An 18,721-nucleotide genomic window follows, 5' to 3' on the forward strand; every position below is an offset into this window, starting at 1 on the left:
AAATTCACATGAAAACAAACACGAGAGGTTAAGAACTTGAGTTTTGTGCTGACGTAGATATGTTTCCTCACTTTCAGTTTAAAATGTTGAAAGAGAAATCACTGTACAACATTCTTGTTGTTTAATTGCTACAGAGATAACTGCTTAAATAGCAGCAAACTATTTAAATGCCTCTTTTGGTTTAATATAAATGTCCCTAGAAGAGTAGTTTACTGTAACTTTTATTTGAGTCAGCTCACCTTCACAGTTTCTGTTTTAGTTTTATTCTTTCTGATAATGTTAATAAAAAATAAAAATTAATATATATATGTTTTGAATAAAAAAGTTAAAAAAACTTGTAAAATCTCAATACAAAATCCTCAAGGCATTAAACAAATGAATCAAAGAGTAATTGTTTAAAAAATATTTTATTATATTATTTGGATAATACAAAATGAACTTTCCACATTGGCCAAGTGGTTAGGTCGCTTAACTCACAATCTGAGGGTTACGGGCTCGAATTCCCATCTCAACTAAAATATTCCTTCTTTCAGACCCGAAGGCGTTATAATGTGATGAAAAATGACAAATTACGCTATTTGTTGGTAAAAAAGTAGCCAAAGAATTGGCGGTGTGTAGTAATGATTAACTGCCCTCTGTTTAGTCTTTGACTGCTTATTTTGGGACTGTTATGCAAACAACCCTCATGTAGCTTTGTGATAAATTTAGAACAAAAATATCAAAGTGAACTTGAAAATAACATTTATTCATGGTTGAATAATAATAAAAGTCATATTTAATACAAAAGTTTTCATAGTTATACAGATCTATACACACTTAATTTTACGACTTAATGACTCTTTTGTAAGCTTAAGGCCTAAAATACTAAACTTCTGGATTCGTCCTTGCAATAGGTACAACACAACGTGCAACCTTCTTTGAACAACTTCAAAGAAATGTTATGATTTCACAAGTGATATAAACACAACACTGGGTTTTCTATCCTCCCTTTTTAAGAACCACATTTTCGTTTCTAGATTTTAAGATAAAAATAAACTGTTGAGGCTCCACTTATTACGGCGGCATTGGTTTGTTATCCCATTTTAGTCCAAAGTTACATTCATGGGTTTAGATAGTGAGCTGTCAATAGATATACTACAGAAACATATATTGCATACAAGCCTTTCTCTTCTCTTGTTTCTTCTTCTGGTTTCTCTCTTATTCATTTTTCATTTATTTTCAAGTACTATGCCAATTAAGTAAGAGAATATCAAGTGTTCTTTATATGAGTGTCGAATTACTGAAGTAAAAATAAAAATGTTTACACAAGAAAAGATACTAAAGAGTTTTGAATCTTGGACATCGAGAGCACTCAACTCGTGATTAAATATGCAAGTGAAAACATTTGTTTTCCTGAGTGATAATTATTACATTAAATACTTCTTGTTAGTCGCTTATATAGAACTTGTTTCATTAATATATAAGTATTTTTAGTAGTTTTGATCTATAATTTTTGCTTATTTTTGATCAGAAGTTCTATTTGAATATCATAAGAAAAAATATTTCTTTTACCTATAGGGGGTGTAGTCTAGCTAATATGACAGTAATATTCAACTAATCTTTGGTATACTTTAGACTTCGTTCAGCTCATAATTTTTTAAAGTATCATAAAACTCCACAATTTACCTCAGAATGAGCTATGTCAAAGAGACATAAATTAACCATACTTTCTAAATCTTAACTTTAATTTCTCTGAGAGCAGAATTGTCCTAGAATCAGTTTTTATTTTATGAAAATTAAATAGATTTTATTTTATGTAATCAACAAAAGCAATTTTTATCGATCAAACATACACTGGGTACGAGTAAACTGGCTTAGTACCCAGAATGACCAAATTTACTTTTCATTTTCTTTGTATTTGCTACAGCATCCCAGTGGTACAGCGATATGTCTGCGGTCTCACAATGCTAGTAATCAAGTTTCGATTCCGTCGTGGACAGAGTGCAAGTAGTTCATTGTGTAGCTTTGTGCTAAACTTCAAAACAAATTGTATGTTACATAAACCAATAAAATTTTGCTTTTCAGAATAAATGCTAGCAATCAAGTTTAGATTCCGTCGTGGACAGAGTGCAAGTAATTCATTGTGTAGCTTTGTGCTAAATTTCAAAACAAATTGTATGTTACATAAACCAATAAAATTTTGCTTTTCAGAATAAACTATTGTTGTATTGGGACAAATCTAAAAATATAAATCAGAAACGTATACTTCTCTTGTCAAGCAGAAAACTCAAATATTATAAACAGTCAGTGATACTGAGAATGTCCTAGCATCTTTTATTTTATTTTTGCTGATTACTTCATTATATTTGAGCAAGGCGAGAGCTTTGTGCGAAAATTTATTATGCTGGCATTTTCACCTAATGTTTAATATACTAATAGTTATTTGTTTGTAAGTAAACGTTTTCCGCCTCAACGAAAAGCACACTTTCTTTGGAAAAAAACACACACAAACAAACACTGTGTCTGCAGTGGCGATAATTGCTTCGTGTTATTCGGTGATTAGTCTTATCTTCTAGATTTCGTTGACAGTTTCTATGTCAATGATCGAATCAGCACTTCAAAGAAAGTTTTAAGTCTTTCATCTGAAAGGCTCGATATATATAAACAATACAGTAAAAATATAAATAAAACAAAAGATGAAGCTTTGTATTTAATCGATATTGTCACCAAGTCTTTTAAAGTTATAATATATATTCTTTCAGAAACAATGGTTATAATTGGACAAATTTATATACAGTCGATATACTACTACTTTGGGCCTTGCATGAAAAGGTGGTTAGGGCACTCAATTTGTACTCTGAGGCTCGCGGGTTCGATCTTCGTCACACCAAACTGCTCGCCCTTTGAGCTGTGGGTGTGTTATAATAGTGGTCAATCCCACTATTCGTTAGTAAAATACTAACCCAAGAGTTAGCGGTGGGTGGTGATGATTAGCAAGCTTTCTTGTAGTCTTACACTGCTAAGTTAGAGATGGTTAGCGCAGAGAGCTTTTGAGTAGCTTTGTGGGAAATTCCAAAACGAACAAACATACAACAAGCTGATAACTTGTTTTAAATTAGTGAACTTCTGTGAAGTAAATTTATATTCCAAATTATTATCTTTTTTCTATGTTAAAGCTATCTACTTACTAAAGCTTTAAATAAAGTATAATGTGAAAAACCAATCTCTCTTAGTAAGCACATAAAGCTAAATATATGTTTAAACACAACAGCTAATTGTAATAACTTATAATATATCATTAGTATAAAGGATATTCATCCAACCATCATATTACATCTTTAAAAGTATTTCAAGTGTTACAGGAGTATTCGAGTGTGTTGAAGCTTTACAGCATGAGTCATATAATACAAATTACATGAAATAGCCGGTTAATAAAAACTATTTAACACGCCCTTTTCACTAGGTATGTATATATGTATATCTAAACTGCTTGAAACGTATCACGAAACATAGGTATGTTCAACGTAACCATGCTAGAGAAAAAGGTGTACACTAAAATAAAAATGTCCAAATTGTGTCAGTAGTATCTGCCACTGGTTCTAAATGTGTTATAAGAATAAGGAGAGCTGCGGAAGTTAATGACTGTGTATAACTAGTAATTTGGCAGATTTATTCCACTGTGAAAGTGCAGTGATTTAAGTATATAAAAATCATGATTTTTTATTAATTTCTTAGCAATATTTTTTCTATCTCAATATTGGAATGATTTAGACAGAAAGTTTCATTAAATGAATTTAACTAGAGGTTTTGGGATTACTGCCGAAGAAATATTGTTAATTCAAGAAGTAATGACCATTGTAATCACCATATATTTTCATTTCCTTATGCGTTGAATTATGGCATTAAATATTTATTGTTAGTTTGTTATATATAAGTTGTTTCATTGATATATAATCACTTTTAATTTAGATTCATACAACTTGTTTTTAATATTCCAACTAAATATATTTTTCTTACCTATAGAGGGCGTAGTTGATGTACTAAGCTTATAATATTGATCTGGAGTTGCAAGAATTATTGCGTGTATAGATAAGATGTTTAAACTTTGATACTTGTCAGAAAGCTACACAATGGGCGTTCTTTGTTCTGCCCACCACAGGTATCGAAACCCGGATTTTAACGGTATGAATCCGTAGACATACTGTTGTGCTACAAGGGGAGGGGGGGCTGGATACTTGTCACTGGAGGTAAAATTGAAATAATTTTCCAACAAGTGTGACCCTTTAAAACATTGACAACAAAATAAGTATATACAATAAAAACAAAACATCAAACTTTCATGTTTTATTACTTATCTTCCAAAGCTCTTTTAATTAATATTTGACGTTGTTTATACAGTTCAATAAATATCGAATTTAACTTTGATTATAGAAGTGTAGCAAATTATGACGATTTCGAAAACTGAAGCAGTTGCTTTTATCATTCAAAAATGCACATCTCCAACCACATCTCGAAACTGTTACCTAATCGTGCGTCAAGTGTTTAATATAACAATAGAAATAAAATATCAATCTTTGGTTATTGCTAATAAGTCATCAATTTACAATATACGGCCTTCAATGTAATTTTAAAAGAAGAAATGCCAATAAAAAGAATTTTGCCCTTTTGACACTAATTATATCTTAATAATTATGTCTTAAAATCTCTCTAAACTTTTATTCGGTTTATAAATTTTATTTAATCGAAAATCTGTTAACTTTTCATCGTATTCGTACGACAAAATTTAGCTTTTAAAATAGCACACGATTAACTATAATTATGTACAAATCAAAACAAACAATTTAGGGAATCGAACGTTTATCCTTTAGTGATTCAAAGGATGGCACTATTTGATTTTGCATCAAATGTTTTTTAAATGATACAACATTCTGATTCAACACGTTCGTGATATCTTCGATTCAGTCTCATTTCACCGCAAGAACAATAACATCTGGTTATGGATAGACTTCTCAATAACAGTTAGTAATCTCTTCTTCTTACAAATATATATGACGGAGCAACTGAGAGGAAGGATACAGAAGGGTATCTAGCTCCCAAAGCTCCAACGTATTTCCGTTATGTCAAAGGAAACGTAGCCTGAATAAAAGTTATGAGAGTGTCACTTTCGGTTACCCAAAGATTTAATTTTCCACCAACCGAGATGACATCACCTGCTCTGCTTGGCAATAACTGTGAATTTTGTTACTGAGTTGCGTCGTTATTAAGATTGCTTACTCCTTTCCTTTTCCTCTCTCTGTCTCTTGTATCGGCGAAAAGCAGAGATTTGAACAGTTAGTGTATCGAATGATCGCATATGCAATAAATTACATGTTTTCTGTATTCTACAGCAGCTAGAAAAGAAATACTGAAGACTACTTGTTACTTTTACAAATAAACTTTGAAAAAACAACATGTAATGTCGTATCAGCTTCAGGTTACACTAATGAGAAAGCCCTCATATAACTAAAGTTAACATAGCAAACTGTTTATTGGTCGTTTGATGTATGATCTGAACAGTAAAATTTTAGGAACAATGCATGTACAAGGTTTCGTATAAAATATACGCAATGCGTAACTTTTAAATCACAGAAATGTAAAATACATACGTCTGCTACATCAGTATAGAGTGCACACTGCATGATACTGGTACTTTAAAATTTTTCAAACATACTTATCTGAATAAAACCTAATGTGTACACCGTTTAGATAGCAAAGAGTGTGAATCATTGTGAACATACTCTGATCAGCCTACACGAGACGCTCACACTGATATAGGGTAGAGCCACGTTCACTCTAAACTACTTAGTGTTGGAATAAAAACTTGATTATCTTTTGTCTTTCAAGTGGTAATTTAGACTCACGCCAACAAAAATGACTAGAAATATGATATAATTAAGCAAAATAAAAAGAAAATCACCCAGGCATAGTAAAGTATTTGTAGTAACTTAAATATAAAAAACAAACTAGTTAGCTATTGTACATAAAGGGCTTGAAAGAATAGGACAATATTGTTAGTTTAGACTGCGCATTATAAAATGAATCTAATTTTAAATGGAAATGTTTTTTATTTCTTTCCTTCTGAGTATATTGTGAGTTGAGAACAACTAGAATAATTAAACCATCAGTTTTATAACATACAATCAGTTACAGTTTTTTTTTTACTTTAAGAACCATTCTTAAACGTATTAAAATATTATACGAGCATATTATATTTATTATAACAACAAAATAACGAGACTAGAATAGCAATGAGTTAATCCATATTTAGTACACATTTTAAAATGCTAGTTTATTCGTATTTGTTGAAAATTAAAGAATTAGTGTGTGTGTGTTTTCTTTATAGCAAAGCCACATCAGACTATCTGCTGAGTTCACCGAGGGGAATCGAGCCCCTGATTTTAGTATTGTAAATCCGAAGACATACCGCTGTCACAGCGGTGGACAAAAAAATCAGAATAGATTTAGAATAAATCTACCTGTGTAAAGATGTTTATCTTATTTGATGAAATAAATTAGGAAACTGTAATAAATAAGTACAACATTCTAATATCAAAGAACTTTCATTGTTTCGATCAATGGTTGTAGTAGCATTAGGTTTAACAGTTCAATAGAAGTTATGTTTTAAAAGCAAAAACACAGGTATTTATTATTACTCCGTAATGACGTATTTAACTTTGTGATTGAAATCACTTCTTTGGTTCGCTCTCTAAAACATTTAATATTTTTTCTATCAGTTTTACATTTCTTATGGGAAGTTGCAATAATGTAATAAACTTAGATGTAATGGTAACAAACTTATTTCATGAACACAAATTTTGGGTTTCTGTATTCTACAGCAAGTAATATGAGTAAAAAAGGTACAAATAACTCAAATAAAAATGTCAGGATATCTTATTAAGAGATGTCATAAGGAAATCTAGACAACACTTTAAACTGTGTAAAAAATTCGACCTTTCCTTGAATTTCAATACCTAGGAAACCACGTCGTTTTATTTTTACAATTCAGTCTCAGAAAAGCTTCCTTAAATCCTTGGGATTTCTTTTGTGATTAACGTTCTAAGCAATATAAAATTCTGTACAAAAGCCTACTTAAGAAACGAACAATATTTATTATTCGTTTAATAAAAGAAACACACACAGCAATGGTGGCCAGAAAAAGAAGTATTTTTATAGTAAAATTTCTAGGAAATGCTTTCCGTTAAGCCTTGTTAAAACAGAATAAATGAGAGCTATATGTTTCAGAAGTTGCATATTTGAGGCAAACAGTATGCACTTAACAAGGATAATAAATATTATTCGTTAAGGATGGAATTATTAAACGTAAACCTATGTAAAAGTTACATTTATATTTTGCTTGTCAACCAGTCACAAAATGAAAGTAAACGAGGTGTTGCGCACTTGGTTTTTGTTATAGCATCCTACCTTTACTTAGCAATGATACCTCACCATACAAGTTAAGCCACTTGAAAACAAATCACATCGCTACACAATAGTATGAGTAGTGTACGTACAGGCACTAACGGAAATGAATACCTCAAGCCGTGTGTTTGATTACGCTTCTCACAGAACGCACGCAAACTCAGCGAGCCACGCAAGAAACTAACCACAAAAGCACATGTAGCCAATTTCGAAATACTGCTGACGGTGCATTGAAAGTCATAATATATCAGTCCATAAAAACTATTTTTGTTACGTCAATGAGAGATTTAAATCCCTTTCTACAGAAATTTTATACGGAACGACATCAAAGCATTTAAACATATATTTTATTCTTACAAAATAGGTGGCAAATATTGTGTGTTGTTAACTTATAATCACAAACAGATCTGTAATCCAATACATTTCTCTCCCAGAGTTTTAATTCAAATGTAAAAGCCCATACTAGTCTCAAGTTCTTTGGAACTTTCTTCACAGTCAGTTTAAAGCTTTAACATATCCTATGAATATTAAGGGATAATCATGGAAAAGGCAAGATGGTTGTTTAATAATCCAATTTCAATAGGCATAATAGGGCAATTTTGTGAAATATACCTAATATTTTACCACCACAAACCAGAAAAGTAAATAAACTTTAGACATCTAAGTGAAACAATAAAATTTCGCGTAATGTCACTAACTAGTTATTCGGATGGATTTCTTAAGTATAGATATAAAGTAATGGTAACAATGTGAAAGCATCAGGTAATAATATCTAACGATAACACTGTTTAATTTATGGATAATTAATACTTTATGAAGCAGCTATTATATTTTACCTTTAGATGTAACACTATTATATCTGGTACACCTAACTGTGATAAAAGCTGCAATTGTTTGATACAGAAAACTATATTTCGAACTTATTTGTGTAACACGGGAGTGCGTATAGATCTGTGTAGCAAAACAGATAAGTCTTTCTGCGTTGATTACTGCTATTATCTATATTTCTGTTGAAAAGTGGTTTGAAATCGACTAATATTAACAGCTCTACGAATAAGTTAAAGTTAATTCTTAATCATCTGGTGTTTATTTGACTATGCAAGATACGTGACGAGAAATAAATTGGTTTTCTAATAATTAGTACTGAATGCAACATTTAAATCTGATATTCATCCTTCTGTTTGAGCAATATTATGTAGTTGTAATAAACGTACAAATGATATTTACTTGCACCTCTAAATATTAATGCAGAAACTACTTGAATTGAGAATCATCTATACACCCATTGTATGTTATAGACTTCTTATTTTTTTAAATTTTATTTTGCATGGTATTGTGGAAACTTTCATTTCATAGGACTAAACAACGAATGGTTTCAGACTGTTAGCATTATGTAGTATTCTGTGTATTTGTGTGTTTTCTTATAGCAAAGCCAAATCATGCTATCTGCTGAGTCCACCGAGGGGAATCGAACCCCCTAGTTTTATCGTTTTAAATCCGTAGACTTACCGCTGTTCTGGGGGGGGGGGGCTCGTGGTATTCACACTTATACAGTAGTTAACTATATACCTTTTGATGCTCATTTCCGTTCATTTTCATGAAGTTAATCAAAGAAGCAACGCGCGACTATGGACATTTAAATAATCTGAAGTTTAACTAAAATTAAAATTTGCATAAGTAGGTTATACAAGTTATTAATAGAAGTAGCTCAAGCAGGGTAGGAAGCACCTCTTTCTCTTATCGAACAAAAGTTTATATAATTCTAAAATTTAATATATCCGCTTGGGAATCGAGTGGTTAATAATATAAATGCAAGCATATATACTATATAAAATGAAGAACTGGGAAAAATTGTAAAAACAATAACTTTGAATTCAGTAAATACTGTTTTTTTCGTTTATATATTAAAGAAAGTAGAGTTCATGTCTTAAAAAAATTACAGTTAGTTCTCCGGAGATACAATAATTTTTCAGCAATATGCAAAAAAAACGATTTGAAATATTGCTTCCAAACCTCTAACACGTTTTCCTTTTCTTTTCAAGTATACATTTTTCAACCAAGGTTTTTTGAAAACGAAACGTTAGAGTGTACCAGCGTAACAGACTTTTAAATCAGTCGTAAATCACGGTTCGAAAAATTATTTTTACGCAGTACTTAGAAAAGCTGTGTTTTAGGAAAATTAGCTTAGTACAAATACAATATTTTCATTAACGACAATTAACTACAGAAACTAGGAAATTTTCAGAAGATAGAATAATTCAAAATTTTGAAGATAGGCTAGTCATTCATAACTTTGTTTGATATAGAATTGTCAGTTTCCTATGCCTTAATAATAGAAGACATTCTGCTACTGTAAATTTTGTAAGCTAGCTAAACATCAATAACTAGCATTTTATATTATAAAGATATCCTAAGCATGCCATAAAATAAATATAAGATAATAACTTTAGTGATTAGCGAAGAAATAAATGTATTTGGGTAGGATACACGTCTGAACAGGAGCTCGTTGTTAAGAACGTATATTAAGTAACCACCAATATATTACTATATCAGTGACTACTCATTAAAATTCATAAAGTTTTTACAGTATAAATAATTTTCCCTTCCGCCAGAAGAAACTATGAGTAGTTTGCCTGTTGCGAAGCGCCACTAAGTTATAAAACGGGTTGTCTCTAAGGCTATTGAAGTTCACATTTTTTGTGTAATAGGCCCTCAGACATACTGATAAGCTACTGAAAGGCACTACTAACAGAAACGGCAAGCGTTTATCAGATCTCTACGTGGCTATGGGACAAATGAATAAATATCCGTGTAATTTCTTCGATCTAAGAAACTACATTGTGACCTGCAAAGCACATCGTCCTATCTATTCAATATATTAAGACAGAATTCTTTGAAATTTATTGAGTTGATGTTTATTGTTTTTAGAATTATTGCAGAAAGTTACACAATGGCTTTCTTCAAATAGCTTTCCTTAATTTTGAACTGACAGCCTAGTATAAAGACAACTAAACTAGTCATCACCATCCACCGCGAGCTTTTGGGTTCTTTATTTCTGCTCTTAAAGTTGTATTTGATCCTTACTATTACAGTATATCCAAAGTGTTAACCATGCTTTTGAAGTTCCTCACTCGCTAGTGACACACGCCTAACTTATTCGCTTGATTAATGGGAGTTGTGGTCGATTTTCCCTATCCAGTTGTTTATAATTTAAATGAAATCCCGTTAAAATGTATGGGAATATAAGCTTTAGTTACCGAGTTTACTAAGCTCGTCAATATAACCTCACAGTTTTACTACAGTTACTTTAAATGCCCCTAGAGACTTATATAAATCAGTTAAAACAAAACTGAAACTGGCAGCAATATTTCTAAATCACGTGGTTAACATATTTGCGAAATGTGCTACTTAACTTTGGCGACTAAAAAAGAAAAGCTATTTTCAATGAAAACTTCATTAATTGGCCACAAGTTTTATCACCTGTTCAACCAATGTATTTTAAGTTGTATGGTATTATTGCTTGTAACAATGGTTTTTAAGTAGTGTGGTATTATTGCTTGTATAGGTTGTTTGTTTTTGAATTTAGCGCAAAGCTACACGAGGGTTATCTGCGCTAGCCGTCCCTAATTTAGCAGTGTAAGACTAGAGGGAAGGCAGCTAGTCATCACCACACACTGCCAACTCTTGGACTACTCTTTTACCAACAAATATTGGGTTTGACCGTAACATTATAATGCCACCACGGCTGAAAGGGCGAGCATGTTTGGTGCGACGGGGATTCGATCCTGCGACCCTCACATTACGAGTCGAACGCCTTAACTCACCAGGCCGTGTTTTTAAGTAGTATGGTATTATTGTTTGCAACCGAACATAGTTTTTAACGATGGTTTTGAATTATTTAACTTTCCATATAATCAAAGCTCATTTTCACCTACATAAAAAGTTACGCAAGAATATTTGCGCATAACCGTCCTTAACTTTAATTAATAGACTAGATTGAATGCCGTAGCTATTCAACATAATTCTCTTGTGCTATTCTAATCGAACAGTAACATTATAGTGTCAGTCTTATAAATGAAACACCCACAGCCTCAAAGTGCAGAGTGCTTTTCTCCACAATCGGGAAGCTCGGTTCATAACATAAAAATGTCTTACTTGAGGAAATAAAATGTATTTTGCATAGTTTTCAATAAACAGGTTTATGGATATTTTTGAAATTGTTTATAGCATTACTATGGTAAAAAACAAAATTATTTGTAAGTTAAGATTTGAAAATTAGCAATCAATGCTACCCAAACATCCAGAATTGAGTTTAGTGTTTAAACTCAAAGCTAAATAAAAACTCAAATGAATAATAAAATCACGAAAATGTTGAAACGTCATTTTGTTAAGCAACTTTTCGAATATATATTGTATGACTAAGTTAACAAAAGTAATTTTGAAATATTATGTAACTTTAAAGTTCCTGCCACTATTTTATACCATTCATTACCAGTGAAATCAATATATTGATTTATCTTACGTTTGTATCTGCTACATTATACAATATTTAGACAAACGAGTAAAATCATAAAGTTTCCTCGTAAAATACATAGAGGATGTCGGAATTAGTGAGGTGAGCTAAAATGATGGTCACGTTATTTGTATGTAGTATATTTGCGATTCTAATATTATTTGGGACGGTGTAACCAATAAAACCGTGAACTTGCTTATAAGCACTTTGAGGCATAAATAGAAAAAAAAGAGTGTATTTACAAGGCCAATATAGATCATGTTCATATTCTATAGTTAAGATTTAAAAAATACCTGAATAATAATTATAGAACTCCGTTAAATAAATATATGTATTTATATCACTGCATCAAAAAATAAAAAAAACGAATGGAAATATAAATCACATTACTTGTTAATTGTTCCCCGAAATTTAGTCACTAAAAACATTCCAGTTATTAAGATCATTCCAGCATAATAAAATGAACTAATCAGAACCTCAAGGTTTAATGATTTTGATGCAGTTCCAATAGTCCTATACTGTAGCCCCTCAGTGGCTCAGAGGTATGTCTGCGGAATTACGACGCTAAAATCCGGGTTTTAATACCCGTGGTGGGCAGAGCAGAGATAGCCCATTGTGTAGCTTTATGCTTAATTCAAAAAACAACAACCTATACTGTATTAATGTTATACAACTAAAACACCTGTTAGTTTCGTTATATATTTCTGTGTATTTTGTTAGAAATATGTTACAAACGAAATAAAATTATTTATCCGGATTTAGGAGAACTTATCAAGAGGCAGGCTCTTTTATTTTGTTAAACGTTCCATTTAAAGTTCACAATATTGTATATTGGAGTACAGTTTAATTTGTTTTGTATGAGAGTTATTTAATATAAGATCCTGTAACTGAGTACTTTCGTATTTTGGTTTGTTTTTCCGTTCAGTTGCTTTAGTCAAATAAAAAATAACGCTCTAAATATCTCTCGTAAAAATTCCTATACTTTTATTGCAGTCAAATGTTATGTCCTTTAAATTGCGTTGTTGTAATGTTTTTCTTTCATTGGTAGATTATTTTAAATTATTTGCGCATATAGCTAAAAGTCTATTCTACGTAAAGTGTAACAAATTACTTTATATCTGTTTTCGATTATTTTTTTTACTGTACACAGCTGTAGGCCACATTTAAAGATAACGTTAATTTCAAACACTAACTACAGAATAAATTTACTTGTGTCACTTTACGGCTAAAACGACAAAAAAGAGAAAAACATAACACTGACTAAGTTGCTCTATCGACTAAAAACAATTTTAAAAAGTTTAAAACAAGTGCACAGTCTTCAAAACTATATTGTATTTATAATTATCATGGAATTTATTAGAGAACGTGTCGTCAAATCTTTTAGAATTTTCCATTTGTTCCAGGTTTTTCAGAAAGTAGCACCAGTATTACGACCTACAGCTTCGTCTAGCAAACAAATATATTACAAAATTAAAGATATAGCTTATAACAGAATGAATATGAATGTCTCACCCCACATTAAAAAATAGAAAAGCTGATTAAACTCTTGAAATTCAAAAACTAAAAATAAGAATATTCAAATTGCTGGCTTTTCTCAATAATTTTATTACAAGCGATTTCTCGAGTCTCAACTTAACTCGTGAAATTATTTTCGTAAGAAATTTTGGTTTCAGTCTGTCGTTTTTATCAATACTGCAAAAAGAATTATGAACACTCTGTAATAAGAAATAAAGTGTATTCCAAAGTATATGGAGATATTTATGAGTTCAAGTCTTGAAGCTAACTTGTACAAGGAAACTAGAAATAAAATAAATAGCATATTAATAAATGTTGTTTTTCGTATTGGATTGGTATTGAAACTTTGCTATGAAAATAAGAAACACTATAATACCTGCCACTGGACACACGTAAAATCAACAAATCTCTTTAGGGAAGCGTCGGAGGTTTATGAATATAATTCATGTGCTAAATAAAAATAAAGCTGTTATAAACATTCGACTTAATATATCCACAATCTCAAATAGATATTAATTTCAACTTGAAATGTTTACACTTTGTTCGGATTAAGATAAAGTATAATACTGTGTTTGATTTTGTTTCTTTTATGAATTTCACGCAAAGATACACGAGGGCTAGATGCGCTAGCAGTCCCTAATTTAGGTTTGTAAGACTAGAAGGTAGATAGTCATCATCACACATCGCCAACTCTTGGACTACTCTTTTATCAACGAATAGTGAGATTTATCGCACATAATAACGCCTTCACTGTTAAAAAAGCAAGTATGTTTGGTACGAAGGGGATTCGAACCCGCGACCTTCAGATTACGATATTTAAAATTTCGTGCAGAGACACTGGAAAGTTATCTCCAGTAGCCTTCTTTGATTTAGAAGAGATATAATATAGAAACGACCATAAAGTTAAAATCGAAATAAAATATGAAGGTATACTTTGTAATGAAATCTACAAATGACATTAACCCTAGTTATCAATGCCAATTCTAAGGTGTAAATTATTTTCCCTTGCAAAATAATCATGACAGACATAGCTGCTTTATAGCCGTCAGTATGGTCGTCATACTAATAAAAGGAAATACAGTATCCATTTATATAAACATTGTTCTTAACTGACTTGTTCTCTGTTTAGCATGGATTGTGTGTTTCGTGATAACTTCTACGTCAGTAATGATAGTTTGATAATAAACAAATAGAGTAGCTTGGTTAGGAGACAGGAAGAGCGAAAGTGACGTTTCTTCAAGGTCACTTGTCATCACGTGATAAATCGTTCACTTTGAGTAGCAAAATTAAGTCTTGAAGACAGTTATGTATTTATCCAGTTACATGACCTCCGTTGTTCATTCATCTTTTAATGAATTTAAATGATGAAAGGTCTTTCGATGCAATCAACTCATCAATGAATTTGATTTAAATCAGGTTTTCATAAATGCGTCGTTTTTCATTTCAAAGCAAATTAAACATTTAACTTTCTTTAAGGTGCGTAGTTTCATCAGATATTTCCAAATAACAAGAACAGCAGTAATGTTTAAAGATTCGCAAACACTATCGTACGTCATAACGATTTTAAATGTAAATAAAAAAAATACATCTGTAATCTCAGTGTGTTAATAGTTACTTCTTCATTGTTCGAATTCTTAAAAATTTAAAACCCTTAAAAATATGTTCAACACCGTGAGTATAAATTGACGCATATGGTTCGCCTTCGCTATTACAGCCGTGTAGCGTATTTTAGGTACGCATGTATATCAAGAAGTTAATAACCAAGTGTTTAACTAGAGCGGAGTGATCCGAAACGGAGTTCTTCCACTGAAGATTCAAGTGATTAAAGTTTCTGGTTTTCTGGTTGATTTTCAAAGTGAGTTTCACCTCCATCACGATCTAGTTTTAACAACTGTTGATAATTTTTGCCGATTGGGATTACTGCTTTAACTGAAATGTATGTGAAACTCATAACTACTGACCAGCTGACCAGACTAGTTAATCATTCTGCATTATTTGAATCGTACTTAATTTTTTTTTTTACAACGTTTAGACATTATTCCATAAAATAAACTGAAAATGTTGTTTAAATGTTTCTAAATGGTTCGAAGCATTAAATTATGTATGACAACAAGCTAAGAAAAATATATTTCACAGCAGCAAGGTTTATAAATTTGATAATGAAAATGTTTGATCAATTGATAAACCATCTCTATATATACATAGGTTACGACTAGGTTCTGAAACTGATAGAAAAATATTAAATGCATATTTTTTTTTGTTTTCACTAGCGACCTCATCGTTATGTGTAGCAAAACAAAAATAGGCTTAACTAATTAAAAATATCATTACATTTTATTTTTCTCTCAAATAGGTCTTCCTATTTATGAACTACTAACCATAGGTAAGTAAACCATTCAGCAACAGTAAGTACAACACAACGTTCACGTTAAGGTATTAACTGACCCTTTACTTAACCCTCGACTGAAAGTGAGGAGAAAAGTTTGTGGTATCTCACGGTTTCGAAAACTAATCCGAAATCTAGAAATCCACCACAAGGCCAACTCTGTCCTGTTTTTGACAGATTTAAGTAATTTAATACTATATTTGCTTACTGTTGACCACTTGTTTAGAAACTGTTAATAATTAGAACAAATAATCTTAAGCCAAGAGAAAAACATTTCTAATGATTTAATAAAATCAGAATATAGAAAAGTAAAACACAATATTGTGGTTAGTAAATGCCTGTTAGGATGTGTTTATTATAATTAGAATTAGTTCAAATGAGGGCCTCAAAACTGTTAGAATGTTAATTGCTTTCATATAAAGCACGACGTACGTAGATAAAAAATTATCCTAAAGTGTTGATGTGAGCATTTGAAACAAAATTTGAGTTTAGACATGCCTGTTGGTTAGTTCTCTAAGTTAGGATTCACACTCTTAATGAAACCTTGTTTCTAAATTTTCTTCATTTGAAAAATGAAAGTGAAGTTACAACCAGTCTAATAGTAGTTAGAATTTTATTTAGGCGTCTTCTTCGAAATAATAAACTCGTGGTCTGATGCTATCAATTTGTGCTGACGCTAGTCGTAAAATAAATCTGAATATTTTTCCCTGCTTTTATTCGATTATAATAGCAAAATGTAAGGTTTAATGAAACATATAAACATGATTAGAGCGCTATTTTTATAGTAGTTACAATGTCTCGCTAGTCCTCAATAAAGTGTAAAGTCCTAGTATTAAAAAAATGCAAATCTACTGTAACAGTAGTTGTATTCCTCCCCTATTTCTGACATCCCTGTATCTTCTACCCCAAAAAAGTATATATATGGATATCGGTATGCGTTAACGAGTCTCTTGCATAATTTTTGTAGTTTAAATTAAATAGTCTGATAAATATTTGAACAAAGTACGGTCTGTTATTTGTTTCAAAACACTTAAAAACCTTTATTTTTTTCTTTTTCTGTTTTATATTTATAATAACGTTTCTCGCACACAGGCAGACGTAGTCACATAGCAGTGAAAGATGAACCCTTCCATCTCTGGCATGAGCCGTCTCAACTTAGAGAAGGATCCCGTAACAGATATAGCATTGAACATAAGAGTGTTTTGCGGAAAAGTCTTACTTTCCTATCGCTGTGTTTACTTTAAGTTAACAGAAAGAGAAATGTTCTATAACATAAATGTAGTCTGACTATTACTTAGTTACTAGTTAGTGAGTAAAGTTTGTACGTAACCTCAATTATATTTTATTTTAAATAATACACTTCATAAAAGCATTACTAATTGATATACTTAATGTACGTTTGATTCACAAATCAATAATTAACCTCTATTACTGTTAGAAAAGGTGTTAAATTTCTTAATTAGAGCTTCAATGTTGTAACTTAAGTAATTCTCAACATGATAGATCCATGCTTTCTGGTTCATTGTTACTAGAATTAGATAAAAATGAAAACAATAAAATAACTTCACTTTTCACGGTAAAAAGTATTAGAAAACTTTCTATAAATAACAAGTATGGTGACATAGCCTAACTCGTACATTTATAATTTCTAGCATCACGAATTAGTTAGCAAACTGAAATTTGACCTTTTGGGTTATTTCCAGAATTGTATTGAAATAACAATGCGTTAACTGTCAAATACGTTAAGTTACTTTTAATTTCTAAATACTGTAAGAGACTTTTACGAAGTCAGTATTAGCACCTACCCGTCAGTATCCATGCTATTAATCCTCGAAGCCAAACTTGACAACCAGATCGTAGAGAAGGTACTAGACAGAGTGCCTCAAGTGTTGATGGTGAGAAGACAGCTCTAGAAAACGAGTTGTGCAACATCAGCATTTTGATTATATTGTTTTAAGTTAAGAAAGTACAAGTTGTCACAGAGTTCATACGTTTAACTGTCTATTATTTGTTTTAACTTTATTTGCATAAATCTTTCGATTTAACGATCCTTGAATTTGGAAACCGATCGAAACCCCATTGGAGCTTTCATACACTTCCGAACTCAACCAACACTGATGAATCTATGAGGATTGTGACACTGGTTGATTGCAGCTGAAGGACTACAATTGTTCTAATACGCAATGCATCTGCTGTTAGCCTAGTATCGCGTGCGGGACGAAACCGAACTGCTGAGGAAGGTGCCGGCAGATGGAAGTTAAATCACGTGTATTTGTCACGTGATCAAGACGCGAGCCTCGATGGGTGCGGCGACTGTCATCTGGCTAGCTTCCCACTTGTCCCTCTAGAGGCAGGTCTGCCAAAAGCTAAGGTATTTATTAAGACAATTTTGTACAATGTCGCAGTAATAATGTAGGGTAGCATAGACTAGACTGTTTGTTTTCTCTATGTATTTAATTTCTATAGAGGAGCAATTATCTCGTTTCTGTCAAGCAAATAGGGGACCGTAATTTAAAACACTTTTTTGTCAACCATTAGTCAGTGATGTGCATATGACCATGCACAGGACTGGATTTTACAAACAGGTAAAAGTGGGAAGTGAGATTATCCTAAACGTAATCAAACCCATCGTATTTTTAACAGCGAATTTCAGTCTTTGAAACTTATGTGTATCACAAACAGTTAACTAATGAATTTAGAGAAAAACAAACAATATAAGCATTATCTTTATTTTAAGAAGGGTATTCTAAACATGCGATTTTTATTACTGCGTTAAACACAATCATTTGAAATACAAATCGACGTATATATATATCAAACTAAAATCACGTATACTAAAATCACGTGGTGTTATGCTGAGATCAGGTTTA

At 31.5% G+C, this 18,721-nt stretch overlaps 1 protein-coding gene across 2 annotated transcripts in view; it reads right to left on the reverse strand.

Annotated features, from left to right (window-relative positions):
- Window positions 1-18,212, reverse strand: part of LOC143249719 (neurotrimin-like) — a 171,685-nt gene extending 153,473 nt beyond the window's left edge. Inside the window, exon 1 of one of the 2 annotated variants that reach the window (XM_076500034.1) lies at window positions 17,657-18,211. In XM_076500034.1, the coding sequence (XP_076356149.1) occupies window positions 17,657-17,789 (133 nt within the window). In that variant the 5' untranslated portion in view covers window positions 17,790-18,211. Of the gene's footprint in view, window positions 1-17,656 lie in introns of both variants that reach the window. The other variant, XM_076500035.1, reaches the window with a different exon arrangement.
- Between the last annotated feature and the right edge of the window lie 509 nt (window positions 18,213-18,721).

The sequence above is a fragment of the Tachypleus tridentatus genome, chromosome 4 (genome assembly GCF_004210375.1).
Source record: "Tachypleus tridentatus isolate NWPU-2018 chromosome 4, ASM421037v1, whole genome shotgun sequence".
Taxonomy (NCBI): Eukaryota; Metazoa; Arthropoda; class Merostomata; order Xiphosura; family Limulidae; genus Tachypleus; species Tachypleus tridentatus.